Source organism: Electrona antarctica, assembly GCF_951216825.1.
Source record: "Electrona antarctica genome assembly, chromosome: 17".
Taxonomy (NCBI): Eukaryota; Metazoa; Chordata; class Actinopteri; order Myctophiformes; family Myctophidae; genus Electrona; species Electrona antarctica.
In genome coordinates this window covers 12,076,969-12,103,062 of record NC_136798.1, presented here as the reverse complement: position 1 = coordinate 12,103,062, position 26,094 = coordinate 12,076,969, and the positions used below count along the sequence as shown (strand labels likewise).

The window sequence follows — 26,094 nt, the reverse complement described above, 5'->3', positions numbered from 1 at the left end:
GTAACAGACGGACGGACACACACACGGACACACGGATGGAGTGCAAAACATACTCTCTCCCCATGCCTTCGGCCTGGTGGAGACAATGAAGTCTGTGTGTTTGACTAGGGTTTGACTGGCTGAATTCCTACAATGACCATAATGCTTTAGTGCACGCCACCTCCTTGTGGAGAGGGGGGAGGCTGCATGGAGGTGTGACTTGAGTGAGACCACATTTTCATGACACATTTTGGTCATGAACATGGCATCATGACTAAAATATCTAAAAACACATTAAAATAAGATGTGGTTGCAAAAGGGGTGAAGTGACCCTTTAAGCGACGTGTTTAATGAGGCCAGCACCATCCAGCTGACCTGCATGGTTATAGGGCATGACACAATGATGCCAGAGAGAACTTCAGAGGCAGAGAATGTAATGTAATCAATAAAAATTAACAGGCATTACAGAATCCACTGTAGACAGATTGCATGCCCGCTGTGTTTGATTGAGTGAAACAAGAGGCAGAAATTCATGGCAGCATGGTCATATCACAATAAGTGTTGGTTTCCAGACAACAGTGGGTACTGAAAAGGTACTCAAGGAGAGGACAGAGTACATTGTTGTAGAGAACTAGAGATAGAGATGAACTTAAATCAGAACCTACTGTAAAGGGCCAGCATGCAGGCACACGCTGGAGACTATAGTACTACTACTCACTGCATGCTCAATCAGTTACAAGGTCCAGTTATGCTGGACATGCCTAACAGAAACAAACTTTTCAGTATTACCCGTATTGCTTCCAAGATTATCGGACTTCCCACACCAACACTTTCTGATATGAACAATAATGCCATCACACGGCTAGCACTCTCAATATCACGTGACACTGATCATCCCCTGTATCGCTTCTTCAACCTCATGCCATCAGGACAAAGATACAGAACCTTACCCTGGAAAAAGGTTCGTTTCAGTAGGAGTTTTGTCCCCTCAGCCATCGCGGCATTAAACAAACTGCCCCGCCGATAAGTTGGTTCTGTATACAGTGGGGAACTCATGTTTTTGTTTGTCTTGGTGTTATGTTTTTCTGTACTATGTGTTGTTTTTGTTGTTGGTGTTGAACAGACCTGTGAAGATGAATATCCTTCGGGACAATAAACATTATTATTATTATGCTATCTGACTGAATGAACAAAACCAAGCAGTACTGCATTCACACTTCACAGCCTGCTGTCCACTCTACCCACATACAGTACACAACAGTTGGCGCCACAGCTTTGACAGCTACCATTTGATCCAGGTCTAAATCAGCCCGAGATGTTTTTTCCAATTTGTATATTTTTGTTTTTGTGATGCACGCAAATTACACTGTACAAAAATAGCACAGTCTAATTGTATTAGTGTATTCATTCATACACTGGTGCTTCAGAGAGCAAAAATAAATGGCTGTAATGAGACCTCTACGTGCCCTACCTTTAGGAACAAAATGACAACAGGAGAGACAGGGCCACGGTCAAAAACAATCTTTCTCAGAAGCAATGTAGCAATCATGTGCATCACAACTCACCTTCCTTGGTGTACAAACATACTAATTGTGAGAGAAGAGCCCACACACATATACCGTACATATTTTATATACATTTGCACACATTGTTCCTTTATTTTTGGCAGGATTTATGCTCCATTCCGGTCAGTGTAGCGAGAGAGCTAAAGACACAGAGTGAGGCGAGACATGCAAGAAGACCGAACTCGGATTCGAACCTGGGTCCTCGTGCTCAGATATGGTCTGTCCAACTGGCTGAGCCAATAGGTACCCATGACACACCATTCAATCTTCAATCAGAATTCAGAATCATTAACAAGGCTATGTTGGCAAAAGAAGGCTGGAACTATGGAGGAGCAAAATGGACAACGGATTTAGGGGTTTGACAGACAGGTGGAGACAGAGAAAGCATGAGAGAGGGATAGGGGCGTATCGCAAGGACAATGACATTGCTGAGTCAAGTAGGTGAGTAGTCTGGGTAGAAGAGAGCTAGAAAATGGGGGCAATAATGGCTCTGTAACACCTGGGATCATTGTTTAACAATCACACAATCTTGACCTACTAAAATACAGTGGCTGTACACAGACTCACATGCCAACACCTGCCTGTCCCTTCCCTACAAAACCCTGGACAACACGCCAAGTGAAATGAACTCTGCTCCCTCCTGACTCCCACACTGTGGAGTGACTCCAGTCAGGACTGCAGACTCACTCCTTTCTTGTCTCACTACTTGTTGCCCATTTAGATGCATAGTACATACTGTAATGTAGGTCATACTATGCAGATTTATGTTGGGTACTTGTTCACATGCCATGTAAAATGGTAAATGGTGCATTTATATAGCGCCTTTATCCAAGGCGCTTTACATAGATTGTGCATTACATTCACCCATTCACACACACATTCATACACAGATTGCGGCGGAAGCCATGCAAGGTACCAGCCAGCACATCGGGAGCAATTTGGGGTTCAGTGTCTTGCCCAAGGACACTTCGACATGTAGCCAGGAGGAGCCGGGATTCGAACCGCCGACCCATGGATCATTGGACGACCTGCTCTACCTCTTGAGCCACAGTCGCCCATGTATGTTATGTACATAGACATAGCCCACTGTTTGCATGACAACAAATGCTAAGAATGTTATTTACAGCATGGTTTTAGAGAGCTGCTACGTTTGATATTTAACTGGTATCCTTTTTTTTTGTTGCAGTCTTGCCGTCTATTTATGTGACCAATGACCATAACATATATGTTGTCATTCGTTAACAAATATATGGCTTTTATCTTGCACTTTGTAATTTGCTCTAGTTAAGATCGTAAATATGAATTAAACATTTTCCATTTCCAAGCATCTTCTGTTAGTCATCCTCTTGACCTGCCTGGGGCTAATTTACGCTTTGTGTCATGACAACAAAAACAAAACAAATGTGCTTATTTCTTTCGCCAAAGCATAAATTAGGCTCTAGTAACAGCTAAAAGCGTCTCTCTCATGCTGTGAGCCATTATGTGAGCCAGCCTCACTTCTGAATATTTCTCCCTGCTCCTTTGCTCACACTCATTCCAATCTCTCTCCCCCACGCACAGTCTCACGAGGCAGGGATGGAGAAACGGCCCTGGTGCAGGGGTCAGAGCAGTCGGTGTGCACGCTCACAAGTGAAATAGGAATGCTTTCTGAATTCTGAATGTGAAATTATGACGAGAGTGCATGATGGGTAGTGGGTTTGTGAGTGAAGGCTATTGTAAGGCTACTGTAAGAAGCAAAGATAATCACTATGCATAGAGAAAGGGTCAAGAAAAGGAATCGGGGAAAGAATGAGTCACAATCAGGGATATTGTAGAATAGTTGGAAAACTGTAAAGCCTACAGAGCACTGGTTTTGGCGTCTTCCCATCTCAAGATGAAATTAACAATGTCGTTCCTGGTTGAAGGGGCAATTTTGCACCTGCAAAGGATGAACAGCCACATGGCAGGACTGAACAGAGCTTAGAAATAACAGCTGAAGAGCAAACAAAATGACAGATGTACAAATTAAATCGACGCATTTCTAGTTTGAAGGAAGCAGCCAAACAACATACTGTACATTATATTTAATGGCCTTTAATAAATATATATTTTGAATTTACAAATGAATAACAGTCGGCAAGGCATTGATATGAGAGAAAAATAAAAAGACAAAAGAGTGAGGAGAACATTGTGGTTTGGTAATACCCTAGTATGTGTTTACTATTTGAAAAACAAGGGATTTTGGTACCATTGTTTCTGCATGTGGGTCCATTGGTGTGTAATCTGCGTGTGCATCCCAAAAGAAAATAATCACTTACTCTACCTTTAAAAACGAAGGAGACACAAATGCGTTCCCGTCCAAAATGTGTTAAATCATACAGATTATGGTAGAACAGGATAACTTATGTATAATACAAATACTTATAATATATATGATGTATGCTTGTTGATGAAAACAAGGAAGAAATGTATACAGTTAAAAAAAGAAAATAATCTCCAAAAGAAATATTAAAATGTTTTGGGGGAAATTAAAAACAAAAAGCAACACAAATAGCCTTTTAAGGTATTGTATATGTCTGTGCAAACATAAAGAAGGCTGGACTGAACCAGATTCCAACAAATACTAAAAAGAAGTAGTGGCTCATTCTCCTCATTCAGTGCAGCATTATCATCATCATAGTCATGGTCTTCAGGAATCACTTTAGATTAAAAAAAAGAGAAAAGAAATAAATATAAAACATTTCATGAAGCCACCTGTTCGGACACTGTTGAATATCCATCCAGCGGTTAGCCTTGGGAGCGGACGTAAATCCTAGGGTCAACAACCTTCCCAAGTCCTGCCAAAGTAGAGGGAATGCTAGTCTGTTCAATGTGTCTGTTCTGTTCAGTTTGAGGGCAGTCGAGAGTGTGAAGGTCCAATCTGGCATGGTAGTGGACACTTACAGGGCTAGTAGGGGAAGTCCATCTGAGCTGGCCTCACATCACACACCTGTTCTTGATATACTCCCTGTACATCAGCATGTCCTCCCGGCAAAGTGCTCTCACCTGGCCCTGACCAATCATCACGTGACTCTCAAACACCTCGCGGCTGTCTCTGTCCACCTGCGGAGGAGAGACAGCGTAGATACTGTCTTCCTGGAAGCACGACACTGGCTCTCTGGCGGTGAGAAAAGGGGAGAAGCAAGCAGGGTTGTTAAAAACTCCACATACGTTAGTCAGATACGTACAAGATCACAAATATATTTTAGATACATACTGTATACCGTAGAAGGAAAAGAAGAAATTAAGATGGAATAAACAGATGTAGCAATGGCTCCTGCGAGAGACCAGGAGTGTCAAACAAATTTTGCATTGACTTAAGGTGGCCTTACACTAGCCGATTGTTTTCAATCTGAAATCTGATAGCACCACACACACTACAGGATAGTCGGAGCGGGGCAGAGCAAATATCAAACATTCTTGATCCCGATCGCGCTTTGAGCGGTCGGGCACCCCCCGAGCGTCAAAAATGCCCGATTATCGGCTAGTGTAAGGCCACCTTTAGTCAAGTGAGTTAGTGTCCCATATGACATCTGGGCTTGTAGTGGTGAGTGGCAATTTGTTTGGACTAATGGTTTCTGAGAATGGAATTAAATTATGTTTGTGGAAAACATTCTTGGTATGTACTTTAAACTTGACACTTTGGACAGTATGGTCCAAATAAAATGTGTGGGATCTGCTCCATCTGCACTAGCATACAGGGGTTTTAAGTAGGGCCGTCTTGGTAGGTGCTTACACCTCTACCAGCAAGGCAGCAGGGGAGACACATGGCTTGTAGAGGGATATACCCAACAACATGAAATATATAAATACATCATTTGTCAAATAAATTAACGTTTATTTTTCAATTTCTGTGAATATTTATTTTCAAATTAACATACCCATTTGTTTGAGTATTTTATTTCTATATTTTCTATTTGTGTATTTCTTATTTGTGTATTAACTTATGATGGCAGCCAAACCTAGTGACCTCCCTCTGGGAATGACCACTCAAAGGCTCTCGACACGGAACCTTTTCTTAAGGAGACAATTCAACAACATAACAGTGGAATATTCGTCTTGAGGACAAGAAAACACGATCATTTAATCCCCTGGCCTAAGCCATATTCAAGACAGCCTTACCAGGAAAAACAACTGAAGGGCGTGCTAATAGCAAAAACAACAAGATCTGGGACGAAATATGCAGAAGCATTCATATTTTCACAGAAGTGGGACCATCGACCATGCTTCTCTACTGATGTGGTGTATTATCCACTAAGGGCTTATTGAGTCAGCCAGTCCATCAGCTTTAGTTACACTAGTCAGCAGCAGCAGCTGAGACACTGGAGACTGATCGGAATAGCGGATCCTATAATGCTACATAAGAAGAGAGACCACCATAACCTGACCTACTTCTGATTTCCGTTTACAACAATATAATTGCTATTGACTCATAGAGAACAGAGTGGAAATGTACTACTACCGTCTGAAATGTGCCTTTTGCCCCCTTACCCTTAAAATACACACACACACACACACACACACACACACACACACACACACACACACACACACACACACACACACACACACACACACACACACACACACACACACACACACACACACACACACACACACACACACACACACACACACACACACACACACACACACACACACACACACACACACACGTGTGACAGGCTCCAAGAAATTAATTTAAAAAAAAACAGGACTGAATGAGGCGAGGTAAGCGTTATGTAGCGAAACCGTCTGGGTGGTATAACGCTGGCCCAGAATAAACCTCTTATGCAATACCAGCACACCTGCTTCACCCATGGCCCTGCCATGAGGAAGACACATGGCTGGCTGGCTGGAAAGCTTTGTTGTAACCCATTTTTTTTCACCCAGTGTGAATTGTCTGTAATCTTGAGTGCTACACTCCCTCTGCCACCTGGGAAGAGCAACGGACTGCCCTCATGCTTCCTTCAATGCATGAGGAGTCCAAGCCACTAGTCCATGCCACTTCTTTTCACCTGACAGGGGGGAGTTTCCCCGGTTGGACATAGCGGCAGCGCATGTAAGGAACACGTTATTCCAGCCAGTTCCTTTCCCCGCCATCAGGCTTGCCAGGAAGGGCCAGTATACAGTAGAGACCAGGATTACTGCATGTTGTTTCTGACTCTGGCAGATGGAAGAGAAGAGACGCTTGTTTCACAAATTAATCACGCATATCATGTGTAAGTCATGTCTTCGCTTAGCTTGCTTTCATGAATAGAAGACGATTTTCCAATTTTAAGGCGATAGGAAATACATTTGCAACAGGTGCTTCTCCATGGCGCCACACACAGTCTCACCAAGATCCCGCCCATAGCTTCCGCTGATTGGTTCGTCCCGGACACGGGCGGTTCAACGCTAATCCCTGAGCGATCCCAGATGGAGGCTGACACGGGGAGAACATGCAAACTCCACACAGAAAGGCCCTTTAGGGCCTGGGCCGTGGCTCAGCGGTCCAGGCACCGTGGCTGGTAATCCAGTCTGGCAGTGTGCCGCGGGTTCGACTCCCGATCCCGACGGCCCTTACTGCATGTCACCCCCCCCCATATCTCTTCCCATTAACTGTCCTTTAGCAAAGTCCACCTTTATAGGCACTGATGACGCAGGAGGAGAGAACACACCCCCAGCGCGCCCAGCGTGCATCAAACCCAGGACCATCTATCTGTGAGGCGACTGCGCCACCATGCCCCTGATGTCTGGAAAGGTTATTATAGTTTTGCATTTTTATTTTATTTTATTTTTTCGATTGGACTTTCGGTCATCAATTTTGCTTCGTTTTGAAAGTGGGTTTTCTAGTTTAGTTTATTTATTTAATTTGAAGGCTTTTTCTAGTTTACTTTTATTAGTTTTAGTGTTAGTTTGAGTTTTTTTTTTTTTGTAATATACAATTTAGGCATATAGCAGACGCTCTGAATCCAGAGCGACTTACAAAGAGCAAGAACAAAACATACATCAAATACATCAAAATAGTCTTCAAGAATCATACGTAAGCTAAGAACCTAACAGTGGAATATCTCTATATAATGAAACTATGCGTATACACCATAGAGTGCTATGTCTGCATGCTATCTAACATATAATCCACAAGGGCCCACACGCCTACGTCGCTTCACCGCCGATCCGACCCATTACTGTATGTCTGAGTCATAGTATCGAGGGCTTTGTCAGGGTACATGTGCAGTGTTGATTTTGACAGCAAATTTTGATTTTAATTTGAGTCATAGTCTCTTGAATAGTTTATTTAGTTAGTCACATTTTAGTCACCTGGAATGTTTTAGTTTAGTCTAGTTTTAGTTGACTATATATAAGATTTTAGTCTTAAAATCTAGTTGATTTAGTTGACTAAAATGTATTTTGGCGGGCCTTGATGCCGTCGTAATGACCAATTTGACACATGCGACGCGTTGTGAGCTTGTAGATCGGCTATTTTCAGGATGCAAGTGTAAAATGAGTAATAGTGGATCTCTTGTCCACTAGTCCCTTCCTAACATTTTAGTCTAGTTTTTGAGTGGTGCAACCCTTACGGAGCTGTGTGTGTGTGGGGGTGGCTGGCTGGCTGCCTGCCTGGCTGGGTATGAGCACGAAAACAGCATGGTTGTTTTTCACCACCTGTGCGCAACCTAACACACACACAAACACACATATTAACTGTATATATGATGATTTCGGGAGTGACAGTACAGTACAGTAGAGGGTACAGTAGAGGGACCGGCACACGGTAACTCTGTCATTTCTCAACCGTTTCGGACACGGGGCGGCACGCCGGAACCGGCCCGGCCCCCTGGGCGTGTTCCTGGGGCTCTGGAACTCCCCCCCCCCCCCCACCCCCAGGGACCCCCACATGGTAACTGTCATTTCTCTACCGTTTCGGACGCGGGGCGGCTCACCGGAACCGGGCCGGCACCCTGGGTGCGTTCCTGTGGGTCTGGACGGCAGGCGACAGTGTTTCTCTGCGGCATCAGTCCGACACTCTACCCCAAACCCTTACCCTAACCGCAAGCACGACGCAACACATGTTGGACCAACGCACAGCCACGGAAGCGAGCGGCAGTTGAGTGTCATAATCCCAGTTTCCCCGGCAGATGCCGCCCCTCCCCCCGGCAGCGCCGCAGCTGTTACCAGCAGTTTACCGGCAGTTGCGGCGTCTGGAGCACAGCTGCCGAATGTACCGACAGTGCAGCAGAACGGACCTGTCATAATCCATCCACCTACCCCCGGCAGCTGTCAGCCCTCCCCCGGCAGCGCCGCGTCTCATTGCCGTAGAATGCACTCACTGCTTCTGACAAGGGGAGTGAGCTAGGAGATATACTTGTCACGGGAGGAGTCATTGCTGAGGGATCTGTTGATTGATTGCGTTTCTTGAGGCTGATGTATGAGGCACTTATGAGTCAGCTGGCCAAGGAGAGGCTGATATCCAACCTAACAGAGGAGATGAGAGAATCTTGATATTCTAAGGAATACAAGTCTCTCCCAGGAAACCCTTGCTGCTGCTCATGCAGCACTGGTGGATGATGCAGATCTCAAGAATCTCATCAGCAACCTTTTCTCCCAATTAGGTGTCAGTGAGATGGCAGACTACTGGAGGGACTTCCTGTTCATGACAGCTAATGCAGAATGTGCATGCAGTCCATATCTACAACTGGGAAGAGTATGTCAGCTCTCTGCGTGCTATGCAGCCATGGATGGTAGCATACAACAACAATACGTATTGGAGGTGGCTGCCTGACTTCTGGGATGATGCTGACAGCTCTTCCTGCTGAACAGGTTGCCTTCCTTCCAGGGCCACTTTTTGGGTAGTGCGAATGGTGCCGCCGCACAGGGCCTTGCGCATGCGAGGCCTCGCACTAGGCAGTGTTTTTTTTTTTTTGGAGCCGCCCCCCAGGGGGGCCTCCGACGGCCGCGCGTCGTCGCCTCCTCCTCCCAACCGGCGTCACTTATTCAGCCTCCCGTTAAGCAACGCCCGGCCGTCCGGTCGTGGGGCCCCCTGTTGTCCCCCTTTGCGCTGCGCAGTGCCGTGCTAGCTTGCGCTGCAGAATTAGAGCAGATCTACAAGCTCACAATGCGTTGCAGCGCGACGCGTTGTGAGCTTGTAGATCGGCCGCGCCACCGCGCAACGCAGTCGAATTATACACACAATGGAACCGAAACAAAAACAAGTTGAACACATGTAGGCTAGTTGAGTGCACAACCGCTCCCGCTCACAAACAAAACGACTCGTCACTCGAGTGAAGTGAAAAGGTATGCTGTCATGTCATGTAGGACTGTGTGTGGACAAAAAAGGTTTTATTTCAAATAATTAGTCACGCATGGACCGTCGGAGAGAGAGAGAGAGAGGACGACCTCTCTCTCTCTCTCTTTCAGTCTCTCTGTCAGTCCAGTCAGTCATGATTTCACAATTTTCTAATTTTTAATTTTGATCGATCACAAACTGTCTGCAGGCTATCAAGCAAATGTGATACTTAATATTTATAACAAATAGGAAAGTGAAGGCAAAAGTAAGTATTAATTAATTAATTCAAAAAATGTGCGCGCGCACATTGTCCCCCCCCCGACACAGGGCCTCGCATTTCTCCCAGACGCCTCTGCTTCCTTCGTACTAATTTCACTCAGTCCATCACAGGTAACCATTATTCCAATATGGCCTAGGACATGTAGATTGAATGTACAATGAACAAGGGCAGCAAAATTAAGTCAGGCTGGCTCTCCACCCTCTAAAATGAAAAGCAGCTGCTGGTGCACTCCAGAAATGTTAACAATTTGGCCCGCATAAGAGCGGAACACAACACTCTTGCCACCCGAAAAGAAGCCATGAGGAAGCACGCGGAAAGTGGCCCGAATGGGCATGATCTGGAGGATGGCAACTCCATCAGCGGAAGATCGAGATCAAGACGGCAACCCATACAAGTGGTTGGACTATGTCCACAAGGTGTAATCCATCATCCTTGCCCGCCATTGTGATGCTCACCATATCATCTGTGTGAATGACCCATACGATGCAGCATACTCAACTAAAGATGATGAGCGAGACCTGCATGTAAGTGTAAGGCACATGTTACCAACACGTACATGAAATTGACTGCCAAGGCATTCAAAACACTACTGTGTAGTGTCAGTAACAATGAGTGGTTGAAAAAATGAATGTGAATGAATGTGAATGCAGCGATTGTCAACGCTATGCTGTTGGCCCACATTGCATCAACTTGTCAACACAACAACCGATGGAAGACTACAGCATTGAGCAGTCTGAAGCTGACACCATCCTCTTCACTGTTTATGCAGGCTGTGATGCCAACTCAGGCTTCTATGGCAAAAGAAAATCATCAGTGTATGACAAGGTGGTAAAGAGCTCTGTGGCACAGCAGCAGCTCTCACGGTGTGGAGATAGCCTTGACCTTGAGAATGAGGTAGAACAATAGTTCTTTGCATATACGGGACAGGTAATCTGTGGAGACAAGAAGCCTGTGCTGCCAAGTAGAAGAGAATGAAGAAAAAATAATGAATCTGTCTCCCTCCAGATGGAGATAGCCTACGCCAACACTGCCTCCACACCAACTACTTGGTGTATCTAGTGCTCCACCTCACACTGAAGCACCACCCCTCACCACTCAGACAGATTGGGAGTTGGTGGGTGGTCGCTGTCGTCCTGTCTGCCACCTGCGGCCTGCTCTCCCAACACACCTACCTGCACCAGTTGAAGAGGACGAGGAAGTTGAGAGTGAGGAGGTGGAGGATGAGGAGGATGCACAGAGGAGGAGGGTGGAGTCATCTGAATCTGATGATTCAGAAACCAGTGACAGAATGCTATCTGACACATGTGTTTTGTGTCTGTAAAAATTACAACCCCCAAATAGATTGCTTTCCTATTCAAAAGTAATGTTTTCAGGATGGGCGGCCATTTTGAATTCCAGGGCCAAAACGAGGTCTTATGATTAAATTATTAATTAATTAAATTGTGTCAGATTTGGAATCCTCATGCTTGACTTTTATGGAAAAGTGTCTTCATACATGATTCTAGGTCATCTAGATCAAAAGTTCATTTTTGGCTATGGCGCCGGACGCCATTTTGAATTTGGCCCTCTAGCAAAAAATGCTGGGATTTTTGCGAGGGACCTGGGGGCTAAATCTTTTATAAAGGGTCCATAGAGGTCAAATCAATCATCAAACTATCCTTGCCAGAGGATGGTCACAGAACCTTAGTATGTGACTCAACTAATAGACTCAGATCCCTGATCAGTATATGTAGCCCATATATTGGCATGCCCATATATGGGCATATCGGTTGGATCAGCGGTTCTGGACAAAGGGAGATCGATATTTTGTGAATTTGACTTAACATGGATGGATGGATGGATGGATGGTGGGAAAAATAAATATAGAAAAATAAACATAGAAAGATTGACTGAGATGAATTGGCACATTCAGTGCCAATTCAGAGCAAGCTGCCCCCGTGCCGCAATTAAACACATGCCACGTGCATGATGTGCTCACGTGAATGCGCTCACACAGATGTGTGCAAACTGTGTGAGACACACACACACACACACATTAAAGAAATCAGACACACGTTTTGTAACGGTATCTTTGCCCTTCGAATTGCGAGCAGTCAAATTCATCCAAGGTCAAAGTCAAATATCAAAATGATCAAATCACGTGCTCACTCGTACTGTGGTAAGCAGCGCACGCGTGAAATAGTGTCTCTTCTGAGCAACATCTTCGACCCACCCTGATGTCACTTGTACCATCTTGGTGATGAGTTGACACTGACAGTCAAGGACATATCGGTGTCATTGTCTTTATACATATTTATACCATGGTCACCTGTAGTCATGCATGACAGCAGCCCCCGAGGGAGAGCTAGAGCTTTGTGAGAGATGTTTTCCTGGAAGCTGCGGGAGACACTCATGCAGGAAACATGACCTCTCAACAGGAAAAGGTACTCCCATTTTATACTCTAGTAAAAGTAGCAATAGCGCAATGTAGAAATACTCTGTTACAAGCCTGTATTACTTTATTTTTTCTTCAAATCTAAATCTACAAAGTAATTAATAACTAAAGATGTCAAACAATTGTGGAGTAAAAAGTCCAAGCATTTGTATTGAAAAATGGACATACTCAAGTAAAGTAAAAGTAACTCAAAATTCTACCAAGTACAGTACTTGTAAATTACTTTCCACTACTGCCTCTCACAATGAACACCATTTAGACAAAAAACATGTTTGTGTACTTTTCCATGGAAGAAAAATGAATGTTGCACTGGTTCAAGGAACATTAATTCCTCTGTTTTTCCAACGTTATCTCAGTTATATCTCAAGTCTGAAACGGTCATAATAGTATAGGAAAACAAAAACACAGCTCATCTGCCAGCAAACCTGGGTGAGGTACTGGAGCTAGAAGGTAACCAAATGAACAATAAAAGGCAGTCTCCGCAAGGTGTGCAAAAATATGTTATTAAAATGTTATAGCAAGCTTTGGTCATAGACCTTCAGGCATAAAGCAACCAGTGAATGTGACGGTACTGTATATGAGGGTTCAGTGTCTCATCACTCTCACATTGTAGATGTACGGAAAGCTTGAATTATCCTCCTCTCTGCAAAGTGTTTGTTTGGAAGCACTCGTTTTCAGCAACGCAATGTCCTGCTACCTCCTGCATTATGTGCAATTTAGACCGTTGAGCGATTCCAAATATTCAGACGAAACATTAATGACCAGATGGATGGACTTCACCTGCTTTTCCCCTGGCCTCGAAACATCCCCTTCAGTTTCCCCATCCGGTGTCGTACCCCTCCCCCCCCCCCCCCCCCATCTCTCTACTTTGGCTCTACATCAGGCCCCAGAGTACAGGCAGTGCTTTCCTGTGCACCAGGAACTCCAGCCAGCACAACACGTGAACACGTCAGACAGTAGCTGGCAATAATAACATTTGTGTAACATGCTCCACTTAGCAGCCAAGTCTAAGAGCACAGCATGTACACGCGCAGTAAATAACTGCTACTGCTACGAATATGTACGCTCTCTCCAACACAGGAGTCACTCTCGCACATGTGCACACACACAAGCAAACAGAGCAAAGTACACCACCAGAGGTAGAAAAAAACAACCGCAAACCAGCACGCATTCAAAGGATAAATTATGCAAAAAGAAGATTCACGTATTGTAAATAGGGAGAAGAGTTTGCCTCATCTCCACATGCTTTCTCTCACACACACACACACACACACACACACACACACACACACACACACACACACACACACACACACACACACACACACACACACACACACACACACACACACACACACACACACACACACACACACACACACACACACACACACACACACACACACACACACACACCTAATCAAAAAAGTTTGCTCACGTCCGCTGATACACACAAATGCACCTACAGCACAAACGCTGCACTACGCTATGCAAATCAAATTCTCTCAAGGGCACACACAAATACAGAATTATACACACCCACACTCACACAAAACAACAAAATACATTGGACTCCTAACTGGGCAATTTTCAGTTACTGAACTCACCTATCGTCTCTGTTGGGTGGAAACCTCATACTGTATGTCCAAAACTGTTACTTTTCAGGATTACAATTCAAAATAGCACAACTAGATCTACAAGCTCCAAGTGCGTTGCATTTCGCCTGCAGAATATGGAGAAGAGGTTTCTGCCCAACAACAGCGATATCTAACAATTCCAGAAAAGACCTCATGTAACATCAAGTGTGGATGTAGTTTGCATGCACTGCAATGGCAGAACCATTGCTTCGGTGCTTCCCCTCTCTCTTTTCACCAGTCTCTCTCTCTCTCTCTCCCCCTATGACCCCCCTTTGACCTGGACCAGAGAGAAGCACTGGAGCCCTTTTGATTGAACTTTTGATTGAACAGTAACAATGCCAGAGAGAGGGAGAGACGGAGAGAGAGAAATAGAGAGGGAGGAGAGAGAAAGAGGGAGAAGAGAGCAAGAGATCGTGCTCGCCCACACAAGCGAGCACGAGAGAGAAATCACTGGATCTGTGAGTGTGTGTGAGAGAACAGAGAGAGAGTGAATGTTCAAGAAAGAGAGAAAGAGAGTGTAGCAGATGGTGTTGTATGTGTGATGGATAGATTGCCCCCGAGTCTGCACAGTTGCACATTGCCACTCCACGTGTCGCAGTGCATGCATTTCAGATCTCTGCTGAAAGACACACACACGCACACACGCGCACACGCACACGTTAAGCTATGTCATGATGTACTTGGAAGGCTGAGGCAGGCCTACGTGCCGAAACACGTTTCCCGAGGTAGACTGCTGCTGATAATCTCTATTAAAGAATCCAGAAACCTCTCAAGAGTGTGGATAATTCTTTCACTGTAACGAAATGGAACCATGAGTGTCCATTTGGTTACATTAGTCCAAACTCAGAGTTAACAACGGTTAAATTACTGTGTAGACTCCCTGTGGATCACTAATTAACCACAGTTGTCTGAAATACTTGCTATACGTGCTTGTTTCTATAATTTTTATCAGTGGTTCTGAAACTTTTTCATGTCAAGGATTCCCAAAATTATCTGGATTTGGCCACCAACCTCTTTAAAAACAAATTCAGGGACCCCCAGCAGCAAAGATTTGAGTTAAAATGTATGCTTTATAAATTATAAATAAATAATAAATAATAAATATAAAAATAAATAAGAATAGCAGATCTACAAGCTCATGAGATATGAGCACTACTGCTATTTTTGAATAGCCAACCAATCTGCTATAATAGATAGAATCTAAAATTACACAGATGCTTTCGCGGTTGGAATGGGTTAATGCCAGTCACCCTCCACGTCGCCGCAAACACCGATGCTACTTTATGCTTGTATGTTTTGAAAGGGTGGAATTACAAAAATAAATCAACATTGGCACAGCATCTTTGTGGGTTCCACGTGAGTGTGAGGGGGTGGGGTTGTAGGTGTGAGTATATAATATATTGTACTACTCACAGGCTAATGATACTGTCCAGGGGTGTGGGTTCACTTCTCTCCACCTTGTGCTGGAGAGAACCCAGGTGAGCAAATCTGTAGGGAATCAGACAGACAGACAGACAAAAAAAAGATGAAACAACTCACAACTCGTTCAGTGAGAGAAACAAATATTTCTGTTAAATTGGGAAAAGACGGCATGGTGTTTTTAATTTCTAAAAAAAATGTTTTATTTTTAAGTATAGGATATACTTAGGGCTGGACAATTAACTGAAATATATTGGAACTGAAATTTAGAACTAATCATTTTGCTCAAGTAGATGAATCAAACGTTGTGGCTATCCATGGTTTGAACAAACCCCTCTACACAGATCATATTACTATGGATTATGAGAATTTGCATACAATGAGAACACACATACTGTATCAGTTGTGATGGATTCATCATAGATATTCATTAGGAAAGGTTTATAGGAAGGAGCATGTGTATACAGTACATATAAGTACATAGAGTAAATATACATTACATTTATAGTAAGATCTTAATTGTTTAACTCGGAGTGTAAAAATTGTTAATATTTACACTCTTCGGTTAAACTACGAGTGTGGAGTTTACTGTGAATATGTGCGTACAGTATACAGTGTGTGTGTGTGTGTGTGTGTGTGCGTGTGCGTGTGCGTGTGCGTGTGCGTGTGTGTCTCAAAGTGAAGACTATAATCTCACAGTGAAAGCCAAACAAGGCTGTTTTACAAAAGACGAGATAAGAAGAAACGGTTACTAACCCCCCTCTGGATCTAGCCAGCCTTTTTTATATTCATACAATCATTAGTGGAGCTCTGAATACAACTAATCAGACAACTCTGTGCACAAAAATAAATGAAATGGATTTTATAAATAAAATCCACTGCGCCAAAGTCTACACCCTCAATAATGAGTGCATTTATATTCCTATTTCATGCCTCTAAATATCCGCTTTTGGCCCTGAATGCACCCTGTGAGAACTGCATTAGGATTTTTGTTTCTAGCCCAATGTATAACTGCGCTGCTAGGCTCCCCAGGGCTGCATAATACCACCAGGAACCATGTATGTTCAATTACACCAAGCAAGGGGTGGCATTAACCCAACAATATCTCACCTTCTTCTCTAACCTTTACTTTATGGCCCCATTTCCCTTGACACAAATCTATTGAGAATCAATTGAATTTCTAGTGGTCACAACCATGACCACTGAAAGGAACACCAGAGAACACATAGGTTGCATAGGTCTGGAGCTGCTCTTGAATCCCTGTACTATTCTTCATCTTCAGTAGTATGCACTATAGTGCATACATAGAAGTGTACCTCCCAGCCCTGGCAGAGTAGTTCTGGAGTAGTTCCAACGGATTGTGTGCCCCTGGGTTTTCCCTAGTGGGACTGATTGAGGGTAGCTACTGGGACGTAAGTCGGGACTTGATCACTCCCGGCTGGGTCGCCTGAGAGGGGTATGATGTTGAGAGACCCGAAACCCCGTTGACCTCAGGATACATCACTGAGGATACGTCCCAGGTGCATCCATGCAATGGTTTTTTTTTGTTATAGTGCATACTCAATATCATAGGCGATGTTATGTTATAGTGACTATAACATAACATCGGTGGTTCGCCTATGATATTGAGCTGAACTGTGAGAGAGAAACTTATGAAAGCTCCATCACACACATAACCTGGACAGTTCAAGCGGCGTTATTAAATTCAAAGTCAATGCAAAGACGAGACATCACGCGAACGGTCGCCTGGTATCCTCGCCCGATGTGGAAAAATCCAACTGAAGCGACCTTCGCTCCCCCCCTCTGACTCCACCCATCGTGTCATGATAGCCAATCAGCGCCGATGTCATACTATACAAGCCTTTTGCAAAGACATAGGAACTAATTTTGCTTCAGGAATTATGTTAAATATATTGAACCGAGCCGTCTTGGGTGTTTTCTAGCTCGGCTCTAGGTGTTTCGGGGTACAAATGGAACTGTCCATTTGGTTATACTCCCAAAAATGTAATGTGTACTTTTTATAGGCATATCCGTTATATATCAATAATATAATCCACCACTCAAGAGAGGGGGAAGAGAGCTACAGATCTCGCATTGAAGAGTGTGAGCAATTTGGAGTTTATTTTTTATTTTTACCACCGCTGACTTGCGCGACCAGAGTGAAGCGACTGGAAACAATATCCTCAGATCTGTACGCAGTACCTTGACCTCAAACATGAACATGCAGTTCACGTCCAGAGAACAGATAGCCCTGTACAGACAGAGTCACAGAGAGGCATTTAGCTCACAAATAGGTCTTTTGAGCAAAGGAAGAGAACAAAACAGCATAGACAGAAAGGAGAGGGAACTCAGGGTAAATGTACTGTAGAGAAAGGCAAGGTCGTTACAATGGGGGGGGTGGGGGAGTCCTAACGTCCCTTTTTACAGTAATCACAGTTCCTTGACATCCTGTCTTGGGAACAGAACGCAACAAACTCACTGCAGGCTTCTGCTTCAAGACCACTTCAGTAGTGATGGCCAGCCAGAGAACGGGCCAGAAATGAATAGTTTCCATGGAAATCAATCTGAGTTTGACTAGTAAATGTCAATTGTATTCAATCAGCACGCACGCACGCCAGTAAGGAGTGCTGGTCATTACAACCCCCCGCACACTTCAAATTATGGTGTGATTTTTTTTCATTAATTATTTTGCTACATGACGTGGTGGAAGTTTTTTAATTTAAGCATTAAAACATGAAAAATCCCAACTTGGCTGCCATATGACATCATCTTCAAAAGCCATGTATTGGAGTTCCTTTAAAAAGAAATCCCTTCAAAAAGCAGACCAAACTCAGCAACACAGAATAAAATGTGATGCAAAAAAAAGAAAAATCATCTAAATCAAGTACTTTAAATACACGGTAAAATCCTCAACTCAAGTATTAATTTCTCCATATTTAACTCTGAGAGCATACACATGGGTACATTTGATTGCATTTGTACATGCTCAGAGTTAAAGTAACATTGAAGAATGTACTGTGTACAACAGTATACATTCTTTACCTCTCGTATATGAGCTGATCCTCCTCAGTGGGAAACACGTCCAAGTCCAGTCCGTAAGACTCTCTCATTTGCTGCTGCTGCTGGAACTCCTGGAAGACATTGACCGTATAAAGGTTAGGCGATAGAGGTCAACGGCAGCAAGCGGGCTGAAGGCCCTTATTACTGTCTTATTACTGTTGCAGGCTAGAAACAAATTCAATTTAAAGAGAGGTTTTACAGTCATTTTAAAGAGACTTTCATTGACTACCCTCATAGTGATTATGTTATTTATAATTATTTATAGTATGATTAATTTAAAGGAAATGCCCGCTTTCCAAAAGTAGCAGATCTACAATCTCAAAACAGACACGGTAGGCCTACAGCTTTATTTAATTCATGCAGGTGTTCGTTCTTTATTTATTTAAGATACAAAGTTGGGCTTGCAAGTTGCGTGTGCGCGTCTGTGTGTGTGTGTGTGTGTGTGTGTATGAGAGAGGGGTGAGGCGGGCAGCAAAGCAAGCGGGGGAAACCTTTTTTTCCCAGTAACCATGGTTTCCAGGTCGTATTGCAGTTGTTCATGTCGCAAAAACGATGTTGAGGCGTGATTTCATAGGGCGTGCCAGATAGATTTCAGCCGTCACATTTATTAACGTCGGAACGAAATTAAGGAAGGATCAGCCTTTTTGCGATCACTTTATAAATGCCATGGCGACGTGAGTGTACTACAAAACCTACACTCTAATTTGGGGCAGAGTTTACACTCAATTGATAAATGAGGGCCATAAGATCTGCTGAATATTCCTGGTGTTAAGGACCTCAGGTTGGTGTGAACGCTTTTCTTTTTAAATCATTAAAGATGATTGTGATTTTCTTTTTTCCATCTAAAAGCCAAACAACTACCACCAACAAAAACCGACGGGGCGAATATGAAGAATGAACGTCTTTATTGCAGACTCATGGTCCAAAGAAAAACATTATTTATTACATACAACCATAAACAAAAAACTGTCCAAATGAAAAGGAGAAGTGGGTGCCGCAGTGAGAAATGTCATGAGCCTCAATGTTTGCCTGGGAAAATGGTGGGCTCCACCGCTCAGATAACTTAAAAAGATTTGAGAATGTAGAGAATGAGGTAAAAATCTGTTTAAAAAATACATGACTGTCTTTCATTTGAACAAATAAATGATTAATTCATCATTATGAAGTATTTTTTGTGGTCCTGCTGAAAGTATTGCCTGATTTATACTTTATACTACATGCAGCTAAGTATAAATTGGTGGTTATGACACGGATGGAGACAGCTTACAGCAATCCAAAGTAAATGGCGAGAAATGCCAACTTCTCAGAGAGAACATGAAAGCTGGCTGGTGGCAGGGGATTTGTACAGTATCAACTCTCCATCTGTCCCCAGAAAAAACATACAGGCACCCAGAGACTCTGTATAGAGCGTTGCAGTCCCGCCCCCTGTCATGACGCCATTCTTTGTTCGGACCAAAAAAAATTGTGTTTGTTGTCATGATTTGTCACGACAAGAGTTGGCTTTGTACGACACTTAAAAGGTCTTTAAATAAATACTTTTTGAAATGTCTATGAGGAAAATGAACGGAGAATCATTTCCTGGGCCCTGGTAGGGGGCGGGACTGCGACGCTCTATTACAGGGTTGGGCAACTTTGACGATGGAGAGGGCCACTATATTTCCACTCACTCCCTATAGGGCCATATATTGCTGTCGTAGCAAAATAGCCGATCTACAAGCTCAAAACGCGTCGCAGCGCGGCGCGTTTTGAGCTTGTAGATCGGCTATTTTTGCTATGTTCGAATTGAAATCTTGAATTTTTGCTATTTTTGAATTGGAATCCTGAAAATTAACATGTTTATGTCATTTCAAATACCTTTAATTATACTTGTGTTGAGCAATGAGCTATTTAGACTGAAGTAATTACAGCGGGTCATGTTTGCAATGTGTTGTGGAATTGTAACAGCTGAAACCAATATTATATCAGTATTCTGACATTAACCTGAGGGCCGCATTAAGTGAAGGTGGGGGCCGCATGTGGCACCCGGGCCGCCAGTTGCCCACCCCTGCTCTATTATGTAACAGAGCACAGCGTTTTCACCTCCCCAAAACGCTGTTCTCGTCTAAAGGGACCCCAGCAAACGATACTTTATTTTGCCGTTTCCTATGAACACCGTTCTCGTGTAAAGACCACCTTAGTGTCCCATTGGCCGTATAGGGCTAGTCTCCCTTTGGTTTAGAGGCCATGGAAATCTCGCCACTAAACCATGTGACTAGACTAGAAAGTCTAACCATTGATCAGCTCTGCAAGCTGATAACCTTTTCCACACAGATTTGTTGATTTGTCAAAAAACAGCACTATTTGATTGATTGAAATTAATCCACCACACACACACACACACACACACACACACACACACACACACACACACACACACACACACACACACACACACACACACACACACACACACACACACACACACACACACACACACACACACACACACACACACACACACACACACACACACACACACACACACACACACACACACACACACAATCTGTAATAATTCATGAGTGCACACGTCGCTCAATGTCACTCTCGTATGCAACAACACATACACAGAAACATAGGGGAATATGGAAGGGGTCTGTGTAATTACTAGGCGAACACAGTAATGATCTGATGTTTCAATATTTAATCAGATTTGGGTTCTACTGCTGCCGCAGCAATCCATTCTCCGGGAGAGCCTCAGAGGCTGCAGCACGAGACGTACACGTGCCCAAATGTATGTGTGCATGGCACGTGCACGACACGTGAGCCCACTGCCTGCCAACCAATATTCATGACCGGCGCCTCCCTGCTCAAGGCCCTAAGCAGAGAGAGACCAGACAGAGGGAAGCCTTAATTATAAATCAGTGAGGGAGATCAGGAACCGAGTGAGGCGGGAATCCGTGGGTGCCTGCCAGGTCTGTGAACAATGAACATCAATAAGATCAAGGGCCTCCTTTATCAAACTTTCATAAGTTTCATTGTCCTTGAGACCAAATCCCAGCATCATTCATGTTGTTAAAAAAAAAATACTTGTTAACATCAATGTCTGCAATTCTCCCATGACCTATTTTGCTCCGACCCTAAAAGTATCTATACGTACTGTAATGGCAGTCCTCGACAGGTACAGATCAACAGATGCAGCTTTTCTTAACCCATTTTGACCTGAGATCAGATTCTAAAAATGTCTTCTACATCCTGACAGTTTTCTGAAAAAGCTATGTTTCTATGTCAGTCGTTCTTTGATTTTTCAAAAATAGCAGACCTACAAACTCGTAGCGCGCCACTCGGTGGCGCGCTATGAGCTTGTAGATCTGCTATTTTTCAATAGCTAAAGCATAAAATGCTAACACCAAAAGGGGTTCCCGCCCAGCATGGGTTAATGGGGATACCTCAGACCGCGACATCAAGTGAAGGCTTGTTTAATTGCCCACAATCCACCGGTGGCCTGGATACCAACTTGCATGATGGCAATCGCAAAACGTGAGTCCTTCCACCTGACTTCTTCGCCTCGGGGTCACAGGCCATTAAGACACACAGGCCTTTTTTCTCCTTTATCAATCCGGGCTGCGTGGTTACCATGGCAACACACGGCTTGACAGTAACATTTTGGAACTCCGGCTCTGCTGGTCTTGATGGCTCTTTATGTTTTCAAGAGGGTGTCATTTCCCACTGCTGTTAGATGATAACCATGGCCTGCTATCGGGGTTTTATTACCAGGACTATTCTACTGCCATAGTTAATGATTTGGGCCACTGGGTGTTGTAAAATGTGTAAAATGTACAATGATTCCAAGTTAAAGGCAGAGTAGCACGATGGCATTTACTTTGTCACAATTTAATGGTTTAATAGTTGTGAAAATATATGCCTATGGAACGGTGCCCATATTCAGTGCTGTTTGAAGAAGGAGTTACCCATTGGCCACAATTCTAAAAATCCCCCCCACCACCAAAGGGCAGAGCAGAAAACAACACGTCACTCCTACGGCAGGAGGGACACAAATATCTGTGTAATGGAGCGGATGCCCTATGTATGCGTGTCCCTGTGTCTGTCCGAGCCCTATGTATGCGTGTCCCTGTGTCTGTCCGAGCCCTATGTATGCGTGTCCCTGTGTCTGTCCGAGCCCTATGTATGCGTGTCCCTGTGTCTGTCCGAGCCCTATGTATGCGTGTCTCTGTGTCTGTCCGAGCCCTATGTATGCGTGTCCCTGTGTCTGTCCGAGCCCTATGTATGCGTGTCCCTGTGTCTGTCCGAGCATGGAGCGGATACCCTATGTATGCGTGTCCCTGTGTCTGTCCGAGCATGGAGCGGATACCCTATGTATGCGTTTCCCTGTGTCTGTCCGAGCCCTATGTATGCGTGTCCCTGTGTCTGTCCGAGCATGGAGCGGATACCCTATGTATGCGTGTCCCTGTGTCTGTCCGAGCATGGAGCGGATACCCTATGTATGCGTGTCCCTGTGTCTGTCCGAGCCCTATGTATGCGTGTCCCTGTGTCTGTCCGAGCATGGAGCGGATACCCTATGTATGCGTGTCCCTGTGTCTGTCCGAGCATGGAGCGGATACCCTATGTATGCGTGTCCCTGTGTCTGTCCGAGCATGGAGCGGATACCCTATGTATGCGTGTCCCTGTGTCTGTCCGAGCATGGAGCGGATACCCTATGTATGCGTGTCCCTGTGTCTGTCCGAGCATGGAGCGGATACCCTATGTATGCGTGTCCGTGTCTGTCCGAGCCCTATGTATGCGTGTCCCTGTGTCTGTCCGAGCATGGAGCGGATACCCTATGTATGCGTGTCCCTGTGTCTGTTCGAGCCCTATGTATGCGTGTCCCTGTGTCTGTCCGAGCATGGAGCGGATACCCCTATGTATGCGTGTCCCTGTGTCTGTCCGAGCCCTATGTATGCGTGTCCCTGTGTCTGTCCGAGCATGGAGCGGATACCCTATGTATGCGTGTCCCTGTGTCTGTCCGAGCATGGAAAGCTGCAACACGGTAACTCTGTCAGTTCCATAGTTGCACCGCTCAGTTCACACAGGTGTGATTTTCCGTATCCATAGGGAAACAGAGGATTTTTATGTACTTGGGGGCCTATCTTGATCTGCGACCAGCTGTTCCAGAGGGCTACGGTGGATCAGCCTGCCCAAGATGAGGTGTCATCTGTGGGTATAACCAGTGAGGTGACTCTGGTGACATCCTAGCGCCATGCGATGCGTCGCAAATGGGAAGAAGGCAATAGTGGGAGGGCGATGCATTGTTTTTGGTTTTGTTTGACTTGGAAAAGCAAACATGGCAACCCATGATGTTTTCATTTATGCATTTGCTTGGAAAGCGCAAAGTTGCCAAGCTGGCTGAGTGGCCCCGTTTGGTTTTGTGTATTTGCGTATGAAAGCGAGCATGGCAAGGTGCAGCAACAGTATACTGTACTGTACTGTGCTGTACTCCTTTGTACTGTACTGTACTCCTTTGTATTGCACTGTAATGTTCTCTGTACTGTGCTGTACTGTACTCCTTTGTACTGTACTGTCTCGATTTTTGTGTTTTGTCCAGCAGCGGCGGGACAAATCAATGACACCTAATTTGATTAACTAGAGGTTCGCCTACTCATCCAGGTGCCCAAGCTGAAATGATAGTAGCAAGTCCCCTCAGGATCTAATTGTATTGATTGGTCTGTACTGTCGCTTTGTATTTTTTCACGTGCACCCATGGATGTGCACGCTCGCCCATGCTAGAGCGCGCCCCCTTCGATCCATGAGCCAAAACCCAAATGTCTACTTTGGCATAACAGGTTTACAAGTGTCTGCAGATGCATCCTCACACCTCGCATACAGATGTTGGCTTCATTAGCTGCTGCTGTCAGCATCCTATATCTGCATGCAACAGTATAATAAATATGCATGTGCGTAATAAATGCACACGCGTGTGCCGTAACTGCCATTATTAAAAAAGCAACCGTTCTGCCAATAAAAAAAACAATCACCAATACACGACTTATAATGCGTCTTCTACACAGCAGCTATAGCATAGAAACAAATAATTTGCATAATGCACCAATATGCCTACAGTATATAAACCTTGATCCAAGGAGCTGACATAGATGGATAATAGTTCTCTACTCAGAATGAAATAATTCCGAGCAGATTTCACCATAACCGTTTAGACAACATGGACGATAAATAAAAGTATTCTTGTTGCAGATGTACAAGCTCATAACGCATCACTGATTTAGAAGGCATTTTGTAGAATCACCCTCAGGTCTTAAAGGGTTAACTCCACATTCCTCGGTTCGTCTCCTGTAGTCCGACTGGAGCAGTGATAAACTAGAAAGATTGAGTGTGGTTGCCTATCTCTATTCTTTATAGGAATATTGTTCAATTAGGAGCGTTGAGTACTGTCCATACAGATGAGGGCAAAGCACGCCAAATACCTTGGGAAGAGTTCCGAATCGCTGGCCAATCGAGGGGAGAATTTTAAACGTTTTTAAACTATTTAAGAGCTGGAGTGCAACCACACCAATTCAATTAATACTAATGAGATTTTCCTTATGGGGGCCTAATTTCCCACTTCAGGTAACTGACAATGTAACCATTTAATGCATCATGCTCGCGTCTAATAAGCCACCTGGGTGTCCTCATGTCAGGCTGGCACCAGCTGTTATCAGCTGCCATCAGAGCATGAGATTTGATTCTAGCACAGTGGTTCTCAACCAGTGGTCCAGGGACCACTAGTTGTCCTTGATGGGGTTCCAGGTGGTCCCCAGCTAAATGATGTAGAGCCGGTAACCAAATGGACCCTTATAGATCTTTAACTCTTGAGTGTAAAATGAAACCAAATGGCATTTGGCTTCATTTTACACTCTGAAGAGTAAAATTATTGTTAATCATCTGCATTACTTAATTTACAAGAAGTCTACACAATTAAGAATGTAGAATAATTGTAGAGAATGTAGAATAAGTTATCTCTCCTAGCAACATCAATATAGCATGGAAATATTCTTTAGTTTTGAGTGTGCAAGGCTAAATCTCAGGTGGTCTGTGGCTCAAAAGCAGAATACATAATGGGCCTTGAAATGAAAAAGGGTTGAAAAGCATGGACTGAAATTCTCCTTCCCACTCCTCCTCCCAGCCTTACACCCCTCCTCATCCTCCTGCAGACCCCTTTCAATGGCACATTACTGAAACATACGTGTTGCCGTGGCAATACCGTGTGAGAACTTGAGTTTTAAAAGGATACATGCTAATTCTTCATGGCTGGATGTCCTTGCATCTCAAGTGGTCAATGAGCAATGAGTAATATACCTCACAAAAAGCCACAGTTACATGGACCCTAACATTCTAGTTTTAATCTGTTCAAAAGCCCAAACAGAATAATTCTCCATATATTAACAGTCAATTAGAATAAA

At 44.2% G+C, this 26,094-nt stretch overlaps 1 protein-coding gene across 2 annotated transcripts in view; it reads right to left on the bottom strand.

Annotated features, from left to right (window-relative positions):
* Positions 1–3,597: 3,597 nt before the first annotated feature.
* fig4a (FIG4 phosphoinositide 5-phosphatase a) overlaps positions 3,598–26,094 on the bottom strand; it is a 69,447-nt gene continuing 46,950 nt past the window's right edge. Inside the window, exons 21-24 of one of the 2 annotated variants that reach the window (XM_079526112.1) lie at positions 18,644–18,732; positions 15,596–15,670; positions 4,467–4,680; positions 3,598–4,360 (exon numbers count right to left, since the gene is read on the bottom strand). In XM_079526112.1, coding sequence (XP_079382238.1) covers positions 4,500–4,680; positions 15,596–15,670; positions 18,644–18,732 — 345 coding nt within the window. In that variant the 3' untranslated portion in view covers positions 3,598–4,360; positions 4,467–4,499. Of the gene's footprint in view, positions 4,681–15,595; positions 15,671–18,643; positions 18,733–26,094 lie in introns of both variants that reach the window. The other variant, XM_079526111.1, reaches the window with a different exon arrangement.